Raw genomic sequence first — 17,905 nt, forward strand, 5'->3', positions numbered from 1 at the left:
TAAGACGTCAGTTTTCATTGATTAAATTGAAATCTGAATGAACCAAGATAACTTTTTTTAATACTTCCAATACCTGGTAAGGCGGTCTAGACTCCAGAGCAATAATAAATATATAGCTAGAGTAATCAATAATAAATCAAAGTATCTAGCATATAAGAAAACTGCAATTATGGTCAAATTGTGTATTTTACTGATTTATTCTTAGATGATGATGATGATTTTGGTTGATATGACCAGTCCGACCTCCAAAGCTAGATTTCTTATGACCCATGATTTTGACACTTGGCAGTATTATTTTGTGGCCTACCGTCGTAAATCGAATGTGAAGTATTAAGCTAGAATAGACAAGGGTAGACAAAACTACACCGAAAAGATAACCTAATAAACTATGAATAATTATGAGAGAATGTCGTCACGATATTAGCTGTTGATAATACTTTATCAGCAATCAAATCATTGCTATCAGCCCTCGAAATACCTACAGCTAATGAACAATGAAGATAAGCAGAATTAAACATAAATATAATCGCACCAATATTTTGAAAAAATAACAATATGGACGTCAATAAAGTTTTGTTTCGTAGTGATCTTTAATTAATAAACAAACAGGCAAGTGGTTAAAAGTACCAAGTTTCGCTAACAGTGCGATGATCATGACGTGCAAGAGTTGGCTTCTTTTATTAGCTGTAGTAGCATTGTGTAAGTATCCGCAAGTCTTGAATTCATTTCGCCACCAATATCGTTTACAAAGATCTGAATTCTTTAGGTAGGTAGAGCAAAAAAAAGAATTTTCATTATTTTGTCCACTCCCTTATCCGTCTTCTGTATGTGTGTCAGACAGATTGAATGTTTCATTTATGATTTTCGGGTAGGTTGCAAATCCAACATGAATACCTACTCACTCTTCACTGACAAGAAAATCCTAATATACATATGTATAAATGTAAAACTTTGGATGTTTACTCAATTACCTACGCCACAATGACTGAAACGATTTGGTTGGGAATGGAGATATCTTATGCCTGCCCAGTGCCCTGACTCAATACATAAGCTACTTTTTATCCCGTAAGAGTTCCCGCGAGATGACGGGTAAATTAACCTTTCTTGCCATCTTTTTAATGTTTTTTCAATTATTATTCCTCAGACTGTAATTGTTAAGTGCTTACACCTATGGCCTAAACTAGTGGTTAACCGCCCCGTAAATAATAATAATTATCCCACAATCTTAGCCACGAACATCGAACCTATGAATTCGGCCACCTGTTTTTAACCCCCGAGTCCCGACCCAAAAAGAGGTTATAAGTTTGGTGTGTGTATCTGTCTGTGGCATCATAGCTCCTAAACTAATGAACCGATTTTAATTTAGTTTTTTTGTTTGAAAGGTGGCTTGATCGAGAGTGTTCTTAGCTTTAGGTAATCCAAGAAAATCGGTTCAGCCGTTTGAAAGTTATCAGCTCTTTTTCTAGTTACTGTAACCTTCATTTTGGCGGTGTTATAAATTTTTAATTTAGATACACTTGTGGATTGTGATACTTTTTCAAATTCAGTGTTAGCGCCATCTATCATCACAATCGTGAAGTTTATTTCAGCAACTAAATGATGCCCGCTACTTCGTAGGTGAATTTAGGTTCTTCCCATGGGAACTCTTTGATTTTCCAGGATAAAATTCTACGTCTATGTTAAAAATTTGTACACATAGGTGGAATAATAGAAGCGAGAAGCCGAAATGAGAGCCGTTGTTATCAGTTCACATGGCTGGGTCCTCGATTTCACAACGAGAGTGTATTTATGAACGCAACATGTCGAGACGCCACGAGGCTGGCCAGTGGAGTTCCTTGCCAACAACCGCTCGTAGTATCCGGTAAGTTTGATTGGCTTTGTAACACCTAATGTAAATAGTGGTTGAGCATGGCATAGAAAAATACCGAAATGAAGAGTCCAAACTCGCGCCAAAAAAGGGGATGAGAACGCAACTTAGATACCTAGTATCCTAGTAGCCTGTTTAACCTCAGAGGTGTTTGAGAAAAGAGATGAAAACGCCCTCCAGATTCATACCGAAATAATATATCTCGTCGAGTTTATCGGATATTCTCAATGTGAGTCTGGATTTTGGAGGAGACATAGGAGTTTTCACGAAGATGTAAACTGACGACGAATATTATACCTACTATTAAATGATCAAGTTGTATCATAACATATTGCATGCTTATAGTTAGGTAGAATTTGGCTGTACCCTTTTTGTTTTTGTAACATCTCCACTGTTTACCCATATTCGCAATACCTAAAGGATTTGACGATTTATGGTAATCGTATAAAAAGGAACTCGTTAAATTTAAAAATGAGACGATCACTGCTTAAATTTATTTGTCATAAAAAATATCAATAAGAAAATAATAGTTAATTTACAGATGATGGGACATGGCCTGATGTTGAATATATATGGACCCATCATGCAGACGAAGCGACCTGTGTGTTAGCTGATAATGACGTCTGTGCACAGTATACGTTTTATTTTAACGGACGTGGTAAGGCATCATAACATTATAGCCATAAAGTTTCCTAATTGGTTTATTTTTACCTGATTCATAAGTAGGTTCAAGAGTGGAGAACACAGCCTCCATGAGTCTTTAGTTTTTTAATTTGAAATTCCTGATCCCTACTTATTAAGAGTAGCGCTATCTTCACGTTGAAATCCATCAAATAAGTTCTACCCACATATTATTTTGACATGCTATGGTTTGATTGCAAGTTGCAACCCATAGAAAATTCAAGTTTATGTACCTATTTAATCGTATTTTCCAGTGGAGAATTCGACTTACATGTGCACAAGAGCTCTAGATTCAAACAATACAGCCATAACGAGTGGATGTTACCAAGAGACCCACGGAAGTTTTTCGACAAGAGTCTGCCTGTGTCGAAGTGCGGCAGGCACCATACCATGTAATTCTTCGGCACCACTATCTGTAATGCTTGTGACATCCTTTTTATTTGTTTTGCCACTATTTTTAAGAAACCTTTATCGTAGCATGCTATAATAATTTAATGAAGGACAAATAAATAATTCATTTATTAGGTGTTTCTGAGATTTCTTGCCCTAACCATTCACAGCTTACATCAAAGAGTATATAAACACTACGTTCTACATCTTGCTTACATCATTGTACGTGGCTTACATCTGATGTTCCTTAATCTTTTTTTTTAATTTATTTACGGCGTAGGAGTCCCTAATAGAAACTTATTTTACTTCTTTCTTAGCGAGTCCTTCGCTGACCTTTTGTTCTATTTATAACTATTCTACACTATTGAATATCTTAGGTACTAAGAAACTAGTTACAAGGAAACTACTTAGTAAGTACCAGAGCTGTAGCGAACCGTATGTATTCGTTACTGAGTAACGGGTGCGCCATCTAGTACCGAATACCGAAACGTTACTCACAAATGCATCTCGTTACTCGCACTTTTCGTCGTATGGCCGTTCCTACACTGTTTCGGTTCACGCAAGTACCGTAGATACGTGTATTGAAATGTTTGCTAACCGTATGTTTTACACGCAGGCGCGCTCATTCGGTGAATTTAAAAACGTACGTTACAAAAACCGATGTTTGTTTAGTTTATTGTTAAAATTTTAAAAACGTACGATTCTGTTATGGTATCGTTCAAATAACTATATGAGCTTAATAATGAGACAGTTATTTCGAAATTGTAGACAGACACTCTAATTTTATTTATTAGTATAGATATTTAACATAAGCTCAAGCTCAAGGTATTTTTTTTTAATATTTTTGTAGATTCCGTCAACAGTTCACTTGTAGTTCTACACTTAATAAATCAAACTAAATTGAGAATAACTTTTAAACACACGTCTAGTTCAAAATACGGAAAAGTGAGAAAACGCACCTTACGCAGCTTTGTATGTAATGTAGACCTAAGTATGTTTTCTACAAATTACGAATGTTGCGACGCCGCGACATCATACTGTCGTACGCAATACGACTCGATTCGTTCATCTTACGTGGTATCAAAAGTAACGAGTAACGATACGAAAGTAACGAGTACTAATTGTTATAGTAACGAATGCATACGGGTACGCTCGTTTTCGTTACTTTTACACCTCTAGTAAGTACCTAGCTAAGCATCACCTCAAAGTTCGGTCTTGAGCCGGCGGTCAGACGTCAGACGCTTGTGGCAAACAACAGTGTTTGGCTTGCAGCCAATCGGATTGAACGACAAGCGTTGGCAAGCATATACAAACACCAGACGGCAGACCACACGCTTGCCAGTGCTTATTGTTTGCTAAAGGTTTGCTATTTGTCACAAGTAGGTAAGTGAATCCGCCATTTACAATGCGACAAGGATCTTTTGGCGCGTGGCTAAAATCGTAACTAACGCCGCCATCTTGTGAAGTGTCACGTTGTTCATTCGTATGTAGGGTTGCTAGGTAAAAAATCTTTTTTTTTAAATATTGGTGCCATTCCATATACTACATAACTTTACGGTAGTTATCTCCTGGTAATAAATACAGCTTAAATGTGTCTGTATCTTATAGTTATATTTAGCACTAGGTCGAGGTCGAGTTACCATTACCTACCATTTATTAACTCGACCTCGACGAGAGTGTAATTATATTACGTTCCTCAGAGTGAAAGGATAACTAAATATCTAAACAAGTTATTATATTTATTTTTAAAATTTCTATGTTAAATATTACAACAAAAGGGATGCCGCGCGTCGGCGTGTGTCGGCGACCACCGGCACAGACGAAGTCCATACTTATATAGTTTCCCCATTGGTCAGCCTTCTAAAAGCCCGAGGTTTTTTTCATTATATTTATGTAATGATCTCAGAAAGTAAATAAATTGTATCTAGATTGGAATCTAGATACAATTTATTCGATATAATGAAAGAATTATTTATTCTAGATATAGGTAATGAAAGAAACCTCGGGCTTTTAGAAGGCTGAAACTATATAAGTATGGACTTCGTCTGTACCGGTGGTCTATCTAGAGATAACGTAAAAAGGAACGGCTGTCCAGCAATAGTACGCCGTTTTTGCATGACGTGTCTTAAGATGTCAACAAACAAATTGACAACGTCAAATAAAGTCAACGTCAGCTTCCTCACAAAAAGTAATAGTCAATTCCAAAATTATAAAATTTAATTCCTTTAGGGTGGAATTTCGTCCACCACAACAGAATAATATATAAATTGCCAACATGTATTCTGTGTTAACAAGAGTAAATGCAATATTAACGTACACCCTCAGTGTTCTAGCATGTCTAACGTTTCTGTGCTTTCTCTCCACATTAACTGTAGATTACAGAACTACCGCTCAAATGAATACAGTTAAAGTTGTAGTGTAAGTAGAAAATACTGATTTTATTCTTCTACGGAAACCGCAATAGAATATAACCTAAAAATATAAAGGCACTAAATATTTTCATGTTGTGTTATTGTGTATTAAATTTGACTTGTGCAACTCCTTGTGGTAACATATTTTCTCGTTTAAAACGATTGTAGATCAATTAAAGAAGTCATATAATTACTGCAATTAAATTATGGTGTATTTTTTACAGCAAGAATGTTCCAGACTATGGTGCCTCTAGAGAAAGAAATGATCTTGGTTACTTAACATTTGATCTCAAGACAGATTTGTCAAATCTATTTAACTGGAATGTGAAGCAATTGTTTTTGTACCTCACCGCTGAATATGTTACACCGAATAATGAACTAAATCAAGTGGTACTGTGGGACAAAATCATTTTGAGAGGAGAGAATGCTGTATTAGATTTTAAGAATATGAACACAAAATACTATTTCTGGGATGATGGAAATGGTTTAAAGTTAGTATTATTTGTTTTGTTTAATAACTAGGTAATGTCCACAACTTCCACATAGATTAAGGTTTTTAAAAATCCTGTGGGAACTCTTTCTTTTCCAGGACTAAAACTAGTCTATGCCCTTCCACAGGATGCAAGCTAACTCTGTACCAAATCTTGTCAAATTGGTTAAAAAGACTGGCCATGCAAAGCTTGCAGACAAAGTGACACTTTTACTTTTATAATGGATGTTAGAAATAACATTTAATAGGGCTACAATTGCGTTACAAGTGAAATCAAGACACTTGCAAGTATGTCCAGCCGAGTTCTTTTGAAGTCTTTGTGAATTCATCTGCCTCTCAGTAGACTAAAAATTTATTATGCACTTCAGTAACACAACACACAATGCTAATTTTTTGGTGTGAATGTGGTTTTAAAAATTAAAAATATTTTTATGTGTACCAGACTTAATTTCATCATTTTAATTCCAGGGGTCACAACAACGTCACGCTAACTCTGTCATGGAACATCATCCCCAATGCAGGCTTACTTCCAAACATCCCAGCTATTGGCCAACACTCGTTTAAGTTTCCAGTAGACTATACTCAAGCAAGGGTATGATTTACCGAGATGCATTTAGAACTTGTGTAGGTGAAATTTGAAATGTGTGTTATTTGATAAGACAGAATATACAATTTATTTATTTCTGGCTTTGATTTATTACATGAATAAACCAATTTTTTCTATAGTTCTGAATGCCAAGGCTTTAGTACATATTGGACAAGTAAAGGTCTATATTATGTAAATGCTGTTTGCGAATTCAATCATTTGATGTTATGACATACTAAAATCAAGCACTTATTGCTCTAAGGTGGGTGAAATAAAAACTTCATGTTTGTTGTATTTTATATTGTATATTTGTCAATTTTAAAGATACATTATTTACTTAACTTTAGCACTACTTTTTTGTTCTACCGCAGAAAACTAATTTATGTATCTTCTATAGTTTCCAACATATCTAAAGTGGTACTTGGTAATTTTATTTTTCTGATTTCCAGCATTGGGGAAAATGTCAAGTAAATTGCATTATAATCCGCTGGACATTTAATGAGTATTAACATTATCTAAATTATCTATTTACTGTTTCATTACTTTTGTTTGTCCAACTATAACCAAGGTTTGACCGCGGCCCTTAAAACAATATTTTTACTAATTATATAAATTTTGAAAAGTATAATATAATTATATTTATTTTAAAAACTTGTTACACTAATTATTATATTCATAGAGTGTATGTTTAAGGTACATTCTATAAATCGATACAAGTTATATTTTACCTATATTTTTAGTAATACTAAATTAGTTTTATATTAGACCTCGCTTAGCATAGACTGAGGTAAATATTTTACAGTATTTATCACGATAAACACAGTTGTCATTATTTGTTTTTACTCTGGAACCAGCATTAGATGTAGCCTGCTGCATAAGTATAATATGTTGATGGTTACAATAAACTGCTACAATGCTGTATAATATATGAGTCACAACATTCTGCCTAAATAATAACAATAAATTGTAAAACTTTTCAATATAGTAACAATATTTTTCATTAATTTTGCTTCAATAACTCAGGATTTAAAATGCTATTGTTAAATTACATAGGTGATTTAACTTTAATTTTACATAGGTAGCTATACCAGATACTTATTACAACTAAAAAAAATGTTCTCATTGCTTTTTTAAACTATTCACTCTTTTGAAAGTACCTTTATAGTAAGGTGGTGCTTAGGTTGTGCTTACTCTTTTTACGTGTCTATATACTCTGTGTGTATAGAGCAAGAGAATAATAGATTAACATTATGTAACAATAATTAAGGAAAGTAAATATTATATAGGTATAATTTTCATTACAAAACTTTTTGGTAGAAACAAAGTGTTATAACAACTGTTGTGAGTGTTATTCATGTTTGTGAATAAGGAAGCGGCTTTCTTAGGTATATAATGTTTTGGTCGCTGTATGTCCGAACAATTTCGCCCTCGCCATGGGTCCTCGGACATGAGTCTTGCATTTACTTCATACAAAATTCTCAATAATATTTGACAGTTATTTGGCAGCAGTTGCAGTTGGCGTCGGGTAAAAAGAGTTCTGGACGACAAGTGGAGGGGATGTCTTCGCGGGAACACCTAATGAATTTTTCTACAGTCCGTGAAACGAAAGATCCATAACGGTACTGGCTACCCCGCAATCACGCGTCACTTGTTACCACTATATGGATAGACAAATCGCCCACTGCACAGGTTGAGGTCAGAGTTCTTTAACCTAACGCCTACTGTACGTTGTCTGTCGCACGTATCTACTGGGCGTACTGCCAGTGTCACAACTCAGTGTGGCTTTAATAGCACACAAATCACAATGTGGCTGATTCTGTTATACACAAACTTGTATGTCAGATGTATTTCTATCCCTTTCATAATAATGCTCCCTGCAAAAAAGGATAGCACTAGATTTAGACCTGCCAAATTGAGAGATTAATTGCCTGTTTATAGAGATTATGCACACAAGAATAATAGCTATTGCTACGCGTGGGCGACATCAGCATAAGCCAAATTCAGCCTAATGAAAAACCAATCAGATTCGTTGAAACAATGGCTGTTTAAAAGGACGCACAATAGGTAATATTGTGAATAATCAATATAAGTACATAAGATTTTAAGTAAAGAATGTAACGTCTATAATCACATATTTAGTCGATGTAAGCCGATAAGTTTCGAACCCATCTGTGGTCCTTTTTCATAGGGACTCTGCTCCAATGAAAAAGGACGACGGATGGGTTCTAAGCTACTACTTACATTGACTAAATACGTGAATATAACCGTTACATTCTTCTATACTTAAAATGGAAATCATTTACGATAGTTTGAACATTAAAATACATAAAATTTGCATACCACAGACAACGCCAAAGCATCAAGGACGGCCAATTTCCTTATTAACTTGTGTAATTACAACTTTTTATTATTAGACTATAATATTATTTATCTATATGAACCAGTCCGTAGTATATTGCTTACATGCTCTAAGCACGATTGAAAAATTACGAATTCTCTACCAAAAAAACTACCGTACCTACGAATACTTTACTAACATCCAAAGCATTTTTTCGTATGAAAAAATATTGCATATTAATTATCAATATGAACTACGAGTTTATTGTTACTTGAGGAAATGTGCAGTGCAGTCCCTGCAAATGTACATAGGTAGTTATTAATATTACGCCCAACCCACAACCTTTCTTGTTTAATGAAACAAATATACAGTTGGTTTCAAGTAAAAAAAACTCTGAACAAACTGTGTGGAAGGATGTGTATGCAGAAGTACCTAGTATAAACTAGGTAGGTACTGTTCTTTTATACCGCGCTGTAATGGTGTCGCTCCATTGGCGAACATTCGGCAAATATTCGTTGGTGGGGCCGGCGTCAATCGTATACCTAATTTCACATTCGCAAAACATTTGCCAAACATTCGTGTTGAGGTAATTTAGCCCGCAATTAAAGAAAATTAAAGTCTAAGGCTGAGATCTATAGAGCGAACTGTATCTTTGCTTAGACTTAAAACAGTATTAAAACGAGACAGCGTTATATCGCTGACATATATCCATCTCGTTTTAATTGAAACTTAAGTATGAGCAAAGTCAAAGCACGCTCTACACACAGATCTCAGCATAAGACCCATCCGCTAATCTGCAGGTATTTGTTTTTTAATAAAACTTATTTTTTTTAATGTAGGTACATGATAGTAGAAATAGTAGAATAGATTACAGCAGGGTGCCTGGCAAAATATATCCGCAATAATTATTATTATCTTTATATCGTAATAAATGTTTTGAAAGAATTTTTAACATAAATTAATTACTTAAGTAGAATACATTTAGCTAATAAAGGTAATTGGGGCTAAATTTTGCCAGGCAAACCTGCTTCTATTCTACTATCTTACTTAATTTTATATAAAAAACCAGTACCTGAAGATTCAAGCGGTCGGATCATAGATAACTGGCTAGAAGATTTGCGTTTGCTGAACTTTCGTCAAACTCGCCCAAGCCCAAAACATTCGCGCAATAGAGCCACACGGTAAACGAAAGCTTGCCTGACGAAACAATCGGGCGGTAGAATACACTCCCGACGTTGTACCTTCGTCTCTAGGTGAGCGTGCACTTAGCAGCAAAATGCTCAAGCAATTTTCATTGATAAATTGATAATGAACTAAATCACAACTAAATAAGAGTTCAAAATAGCATACAAGAGAAAATTCCAAGTGGATTATCTCTTGCAGGCTATTTTGAATACTATTTCAGTTGTGATCACTTATCAATGGGAAAAATTGCTTCAAGCATTTTGATGGTCAGTGTGCACTATACACTCAATACTAAATCGCCAACTGGGTCAGTTACACTATTAATATTATCACGCGACACGCATAATCAAGATCCTGTATCGAGAAAGTCAGTATTTATGATATACCTACACAACATCTCAATGTATCCGGACGTTCTTGAAATTCTGCGATACTGGAATTACGATACGGTATTGTTAGTGTGACACCGTTTATTACATACATTGAAAGAATACCTACATTGTTTCACGAGCTTCTACGCTCGCTGTATCGCTAAAAGTCGTGGGTGGGGGATAGAGCGGAAACATACTTAAAACACGAGAATGAACCTTTACTAGCGGTAGGTACAGAACTTGACATCTTCAGAATGACGATCACGATCACCTTTGATTGGCTGGCAATTACTCCCTATTGGCTAGAATTACATTTGCAGCAAGCATACTATAAATTCAGCCAATTACGCCTTCATGTTAGACCATTGGTTGTTACCAAGAATCTAGCATGATACTATACACTATACAAATACTCCATCCACACTATGTCACGTTGGTAACAGAAATCAGAAGCCTAAGTCTGATCCAGCAAGTTCAGTCTACAGGGTAATAAAATATATGAACAGAGTGCCTTTCATGCCAAGTCAATTTTTTTCTGACAATTGCTGATAACATGCAGGTAGATTCTGATCTGAAAGGTATGTTTCCGCTTTTAAAAGAAAAAATATTCAGAGAATGACAACTATACCTACTATAAAATTCCGTTTATAAACTACCTGTATTTTTCTATCCATGTACCTATGAAAAGGAGATAGTATGCTTTAAACTTGTCAAATTGGTTGACGCCATTTGAATTTGGTTCCGTTTTAAAATCATAATAATATTATAATAAATAGATCTTTTGATACCCACCATTCTCTTCCCTTAAAATCTTCATAAGTACATTTCGCAATTATGTTTCGGTAATGAAATTCAAAGAAATGAGAACTTACTATACATAATTTTGGAATAACAGTAAACTTACAAAATAATACCTTATTAATTAAATTCAAAGATAAAACACTAAAAAAAATTCGAGCATTGTATTTGTAAAAGATCAATAAACTTTAAAATATTACTTATAATGAATGTTGAAAGCCATTCATTTATTGCATTTAAGACTTTATCTGATAAAATAAAATAAATTTTAAACACTACAACAAAATACCAAACTGTGTAATTCTAAAATTCTTATCAAAAGAACTGTCTGCTCTTATGTAATAAATGAATGGCCTTTTAACTTTAAAAAATCAGTAAGTTTATGTGGTAAAATCATGGTCCATAATGTTGATTTTTTGTGCTTAGAATTGACTTTTCTCAAAATAGATTATTATTAAAAAAGGTTGAATTATTTTGCTTAAAATATTACTTACTTTTTTATAATTTATTACTCTCCCAGTTAGTCACAATAATTTATTTTTGATGGAATGATTTAAGTCATTATTAAGTAAGTAATAACAATCATCATGTTATTCTATTTAATTATTCTGCACGTAAATTTTGCTTTAAAAATAATGTTGTTTAGTTTTTATCTTAAACGCTGTAGTTCCTTCGATTATTAAAAAAGAAAGATAACTATATGAGAAAAAAAATATTAATGTAATACATAATACCATAGAAATCTATGCACTATTCAATGAATAATGCCTATAAATTGTACGCTTTGTTCATCATGTAAGTAGGTAAATATTTTTTTAAACACTTTTGAAACAACAAACTACAGGTATTATGAGCTCTGCCTCTTGTAGAAGCTAATTTGTCCGATTTACTTCAAAAATTATATTAACTATTGAATAAAAGTTATATTTTATAAATTGTAAGCAACACCAATGTCATTCTCTGCACATAAGCCATTAAATCTTTTCATTATGAAGCTTTTCAGTTCAACCATATAATATAATCATAATACTACTATAATTACTGAATTCCAGTAGATTTACATAGTATAAATAATATTAATGTATATCAGTTAAGGGAGAAGTACAATCTGTGCTAATGTTGAGTGACACCACACCAACGACCTATATGTACACTAACTACTATGCACTAGATGTGCCTTTCCAAACGAAAAATTTGGAGGCCACAAATCACTTATGCTTAGAACTTGATGGATTAATGTTGACAGCTTTATAGAAAACGATTTTTGTTTGAAATTACATCTGTGCATAGTAAATAGAGGTTATTGGTTGACCCTTCTGGAAATTATTGACTTTATAAGCAACCTCTAGGCAGAGTTCCTATATGTCGGTTAAATTATATCCAAATCACGCCCTCGCATTTTTTTGCATTTACAGTAGAATTTAACCTTAAACCGGTTTAAGATTATTTTCTTATTTTATCGTTTACTAGCCGATCTAATGCCGGATATCTGTTACAAAGTCCCAATCAGTATATGTATAATGTATAAAATATAGGTAAAAAACAGATGGGTAGAATTAATTTTTATATGTATAAAAGATAAGCAGGTTGTATTAGGCCAATGGATGTCAAGTCAACCAAAGGTGAATCAATCAAATTGTTATAATTTATTATTTAAAATAACGACCCGCCTGTGTCCAGTTTAGGTAATTTTTTATTTCAGAGCGTAAAGATAGGACGTCATTCTGTTAGGATTCCAGAACTCTGCCTAGGCAGTGCCAACATTGCACGTTCTAAGGATTTGTCCTGTAACATCGCATTTGATTAAACTGATGAAGAAACGATGTCCTGCAATACATTACTTTAATATTTATTCATTGTAAGTCTCTTACAATCTTTTATACAAGACATACGAAAGATACACACTGTCAAAAGACCTAGAATCCAAAATCTGTGAGTAGTAAAGGCTCCCGCAGATTACAAACTTTGATCAGCCGATAGCTGTCTTACGTAAGAAGACTAAAAAAACCTTTCAATTCCTATGTAATTGGAAAATTAGTTTGCAGCAGCGACGCAAACAGAAGAAAAAACGCAATTACTTGCGAATTGCGTTCTGTGTAAGAAAAACCTACCGGGTATGCATGATTACTATATGGATATTAAGTTGAGTCAATTGGCAGGAATTAAAAAAAAGTTGCGATTTTTTTAATTAATTCTGTAAAATTTATTGGATTAATTGATGTTCAATATGACATAAATAATCGAATTTAAAATCTTGATAAAATACAGTACCTAAGCATCATTTGTCTCAATACAATTATGAAGACTGTAAATCTAATGTTTCCTAGGAGTAGTACTGCCACAGTAGCTGTAATTTAGTCTCTAGTGTTGACACTGAAACCTTATTTTTCTCAGATGGAGCTATAGCTTGTTGTCTATGTATCTAACTACATTTGACAGACTATATAAAAACATTGCAATTTGGTTCAGCATTTAAGTAAAAGAGTGAAAATAAGTTGTATGCAGCTGTGTCTTGTTTCTGTAGAACGAAGAAAGACGTAAAAGATCCAGAATTGTGGAACTAACAAACAAAAGCAGACCAGTACAAAGCAGGGGGTATGGGTTTGATACAAACTTCCATACCCCTTCCAGGTTAGCCCGCTTTCAGCTTAGACTGCATTGTCACTTACCACCAGGTGACATTGCAGTCAAGGGCTAACTTGTATTTGAATAAAATAAAAATAGTCTTCTTTTAACTCAAGTACATTTTTTTTAAATTGTACTGTCTTGATCTAGTTACATCAACCCATTATTATTTTCATTGAAAACGGGCTTGAATTGAGATAAAAATAACCTCAAAAAGTGTGTTTCCAAACAAAATAGGATAAGTCCAATAGTAAAAATCTTAGAAAATAACAATAGTAGTAGTTTTTCGTCATCCTGTTAAAAATTAATTTCGTAGACTAATCTGGTTCTGTTTGTCAGTTCCGCATTTAATTTTGTAGAGTAGTGATTCATGAATCATGAACTAGGATATCAATGAACAACAGTTTGTCCAACTATCGGGTTCATAAAGTATATAGCCTGCGGGGGTAAGTGTGAGTTGTATAGTGGAACTGTGGCCATCCTCGGTGCACGCCCGCACACCTACGTACATGAGTCACTGCGACACGGCGTGGGAACAGTTCGTGTGCGGGTGTCGGTGGCGGGAGGCGCTCAGAGGCGGCAGGGCGCGGCCGCGGGCCGTCACGCGCCTGGCAGCGGCGGCCCGTCCGTCTGCACGTCTTTGTCCTCGGTGGGAGGCGCGCACACCCGCTCCGGCCCGTACCGCCTCGACAGATTCAGCATTTCCCTGAGACCCTGAAGTTTCAAAACATAAACTCTTGGACACCAAGAATACGGATCTCACGGTCATTATTAAACGGGGATTATTAAGTCCCAAGTCCGAGACCATTGTGCAACCAAGCGACATTATACTAAGCAACCAAGTGCGCGATAAAATGAATAGTTTCATAGAACATCTATCTGGTGTAATGCGGCCAACAAAAACTAATGTTCCTAAAAAATAGTGCTAATTACAACCAAGATTTTTAAGTAGTTTTTGTTTGGTGCTACATTATTTTTTACAAACCTCAGTTTTTCTAAAATCCCGCATTTTTTGTGATGACTCAAAAACTAATATTGCAGTTAACCACTTTTTAAAAATGGATGGTGGATATGATAAAGAGTCAATGATTTTAAATACAAAATTGTCAGGTTGACAAGCATTCAGCGCTTGCTGCAGTGCTTCACCAAATGACGGTTAAATAGTCTAATTAATCAGTATCAACATAATACATACAACATAATGGTGGCACCCGACTTTTTATTATTCAGGTAGCCTAGAATTTGGGTGTATAATGCTCAACATTGTTGATTTACACTTTGCAGCTAGCCTAAATTTCTAAGCATCCGATGAGGGTGAACGACCAAAATGTAATGCCACCACAAATAGATTTTCACTGGTTTTAGGCAGCAAAATTGCTTAAGCCTTAACACTTGTTTATTCAGTTCAAGGCATGCTCAATAGGGTAACATTTAACACATTGACAAAATTCAGTATCTGGTTCCATAGGTAATTTTGAAAATATGAAAAAATCTTAGAAATGTGAATCTGGATCTGTGTAATGAGAAGTAAATAGCTCAGCCTGGACAGACACTGGGACTTATTCTAATTGTACACAATCTTTAAACCCAAATGGCATCTAGTATTATACATCTGGTGGCTGTGATCACATAAGTGAGGGCTGGGTCCGCATCTGTTAGTGAGAACTAAGAATATTTTTTAGAAAATCCTACAGGTTCAGCATTTTTGATTGACATTAGATAGGTTAAGTGCTGGTTGCATGTAGAATGTTTGTATTACCTTATTCTCAGTAATAAGCCTTTGGTACAATTCTTCCTCTTTTCTGGAGTCACCGTTCTCGTCCATATTAACAGCTTTGTACATTACGCTGGTCATCTCATTGATTCTCTCTGCCTGTTGACGAATCAACTGAAATAATAATTAATGAAAACTTTAAAAGAAATATAAATCAACACATTTAAGATCTTCAAGACTTTCATGTTGAAAGTCTCAATAATGAAACATTTAAAAAAAAAATATTAGCAATAAATTCTATCTTCATTCTCTGATTATCATGTATCATCAGAGAATGAAGATTCCCTTGGAGCAGAAATAAAAGTATTATCTTGGATCACACTCAAGGGCACCTAGGAATAGCTCCAAGTAGATAGAAGTGTGGAATAAAACATATCACTCATAAAATAATTAAAAGATAATTATGGGAAGAAAAACATACATAACACTAAATATTTAGAGTCAGCAGCAATGCTAGGTTTGCACCCATCCATAGTCGCTTACACAGGTGGGTGCGAACCTACCTTTGTTGCTGTTTGTATCATAATTAATTCAATGAAAATCATTGTATTAACCATGTACCTGCTATTTACATTACATTATGCTGTTAAATCAATACTAATATTACGAATGCGAAAGTGTGTCTGTCTGTCTGCCTGCTACCTTCTCACTGCCCATTTTAACCGATTCTGATGAAATTTGATACAGGGACAGCTTATATCCCGGGCTACTTTTTATCCCGAAAAATCAGAGTTCCCACAGGATCTTTAAAAACCTAAATCCACACAGACGAAGTCGCGGGCATCCTCTAGTCACAAAATGAGTCTTAAATCATTAGCATACTTCTTGTTGTTTTTCATTAATTGCGGCTGTGAAATCTATCCGTGACTCCCATATTCTCTTCTCTGTGTGCTGTCTATACTTGGACATGATGAGCTCTAGTGCTTTCCTGTGATCTTCAAGAGCAGCCCTCAGTTCACCGTTCTCCCTTTGTACATCCCGCATCAATCGTGATTCCCTCTCCATGCTTGCTATGAGTTCACCTCTTGGCCTCTCTCGAGATGCCTCATTAAGTGTATCCACTTCTTCCTTGTACTAAAATTATAAGGATTAACAAAAACTGTATGCTTCCACTTATTCTATAAGGCTTTGATGTTTAGCAACTCACTGCACCGTTTGCAGACATAACTTTTAGAACTTATTGCTAGAATCGCTAAATAGAAACAAAATTATAAGGATATCCTTTTCAGAAGGTCCCGGTTAAGACTCTATATGTGACATTAACTACCCACTGTTCCTTGATTTCTCAAATAATTCCAAGCCAAAGTTCCTTTTTCAGGTGACAAAAGATGGGTGGCAGTTTTTGAGAAAGGAAATTAATTCATAGTGCCAGTTGGCTTGTCTAGCCCCAATATTTTGTAATAGAAACAGTAATATTTTTTTTAAACAGTTCTTATGTGACAAAGTGTTTTAAAGTAACAAAGCTATGTATCTTGTGTAGTGCTTCTTTGTTTATACACTGTTCGGCTAGTTTATAAGACGAACTCGGGTTTATGAAAAGTAAGCTAAAGGGCTGGAGTCTTGACATCTTAGTAAGTGGCTGCCTAAGTGGAGTTGTTCCACTTACCTGTTTAATAGTATAAATTTGTCGATACGCCGTTTGGGTTTCTGTCAACAAAGCATCCGCTTCGGTCTCGCGTTCCTTGAGGCGGCCGGCTAGTCTTTTAGCATCCAAAATGATTTGTTGGATCGTCAGTGACATCTGAAATAGCCAATAATCTACAACACGGCCAAATTCACCAAGAAATATACTGAAAATTATAACCAAATATCTTTACGGCACAAACCCTGATATCCACACAATATATTGACACAAGTAGCGTATCATCTAATTAGTAATTTTAAGGTTATTCAACAAAACACTAATCGTAATTAAAAACCCCAAACGACGCACATCAGCTGTTTCGAGATTACAGTTCGGCAGCCATTAGCTTTCATTTGATGCTGGTTAAAATACTTCAGGTTTGAATGACTTTCAGATTCAAAACAGAGCTGACTAGTCAGACAAGCAAAATGCATAGCATCTCACCCAAGTGTAAAAGAGAAAGATGTTATTTTAGGCGCATGTACTGCGACTACATTATTTGTCATGATAATATTTATGACATGACCTTGATAGCATTTACAAAGACTTCAATTTTCAACTGTACCTATTTTTCAACGAACTCAGAATCATAGAATGAATTCTACTGTCTATAGAACTTCCTTAAAATGGATGCGGGTAACTTTAGAAATACTTCTCAAGAATAATGCCTTTTGCCTGTCCGCGGAATGGTCCGCGGTACATATTAGTGTTTCTATCATAAAGTAGCTTTCTAATGGTGAATTCTATTTTGTTAACCAATTTTAG

General features: G+C 34.8%; 2 protein-coding genes across 3 annotated transcripts; one reads left to right on the forward strand and one right to left on the reverse strand.

The window, feature by feature from the left end:
• Nucleotides 1–413: 413 nt before the first annotated feature.
• LOC123866293 (signal peptidase complex subunit 3) lies at nt 414–6,519 on the forward strand. Its single transcript, XM_045907748.1, has 8 exons — nt 414–699; nt 1,700–1,861; nt 2,409–2,525; nt 2,803–2,903; nt 3,686–3,704; nt 5,206–5,356; nt 5,574–5,840; nt 6,308–6,519. Exons 1-8 carry the CDS (start codon nt 648–650, stop codon nt 6,435–6,437), a joined length of 999 nt encoding a protein of 332 aa, XP_045763704.1. The 5' UTR covers nt 414–647; the 3' UTR covers nt 6,438–6,519.
• A 746-nt stretch (nt 6,520–7,265) lies between these two features.
• LOC123866290 (FGFR1 oncogene partner 2 homolog) lies at nt 7,266–17,536 on the reverse strand. 2 transcript variants are annotated; one of them, XM_045907744.1, is made up of 5 exons: nt 17,450–17,536; nt 17,123–17,257; nt 16,339–16,590; nt 15,502–15,630; nt 7,266–14,456 (listed from the first exon to the last, which is right to left on the reverse strand). In XM_045907744.1, exons 2-5 carry the CDS (start codon nt 17,255–17,257, stop codon nt 14,343–14,345), a joined length of 630 nt encoding a protein of 209 aa, XP_045763700.1. In that variant the 5' UTR covers nt 17,450–17,536; the 3' UTR covers nt 7,266–14,342. The 2 variants fall into 2 exon arrangements, with proteins under 2 accessions (XP_045763700.1, XP_045763699.1); XM_045907743.1 differs by having other exon boundaries at nt 17,343–17,508.
• Nucleotides 17,537–17,905: the final 369 nt, after the last annotated feature.

The sequence above is a fragment of the Maniola jurtina genome, chromosome 6, assembly GCF_905333055.1.
Source record: "Maniola jurtina chromosome 6, ilManJurt1.1, whole genome shotgun sequence".
In the NCBI taxonomy this organism is placed as follows: Eukaryota; Metazoa; Arthropoda; class Insecta; order Lepidoptera; family Nymphalidae; genus Maniola; species Maniola jurtina.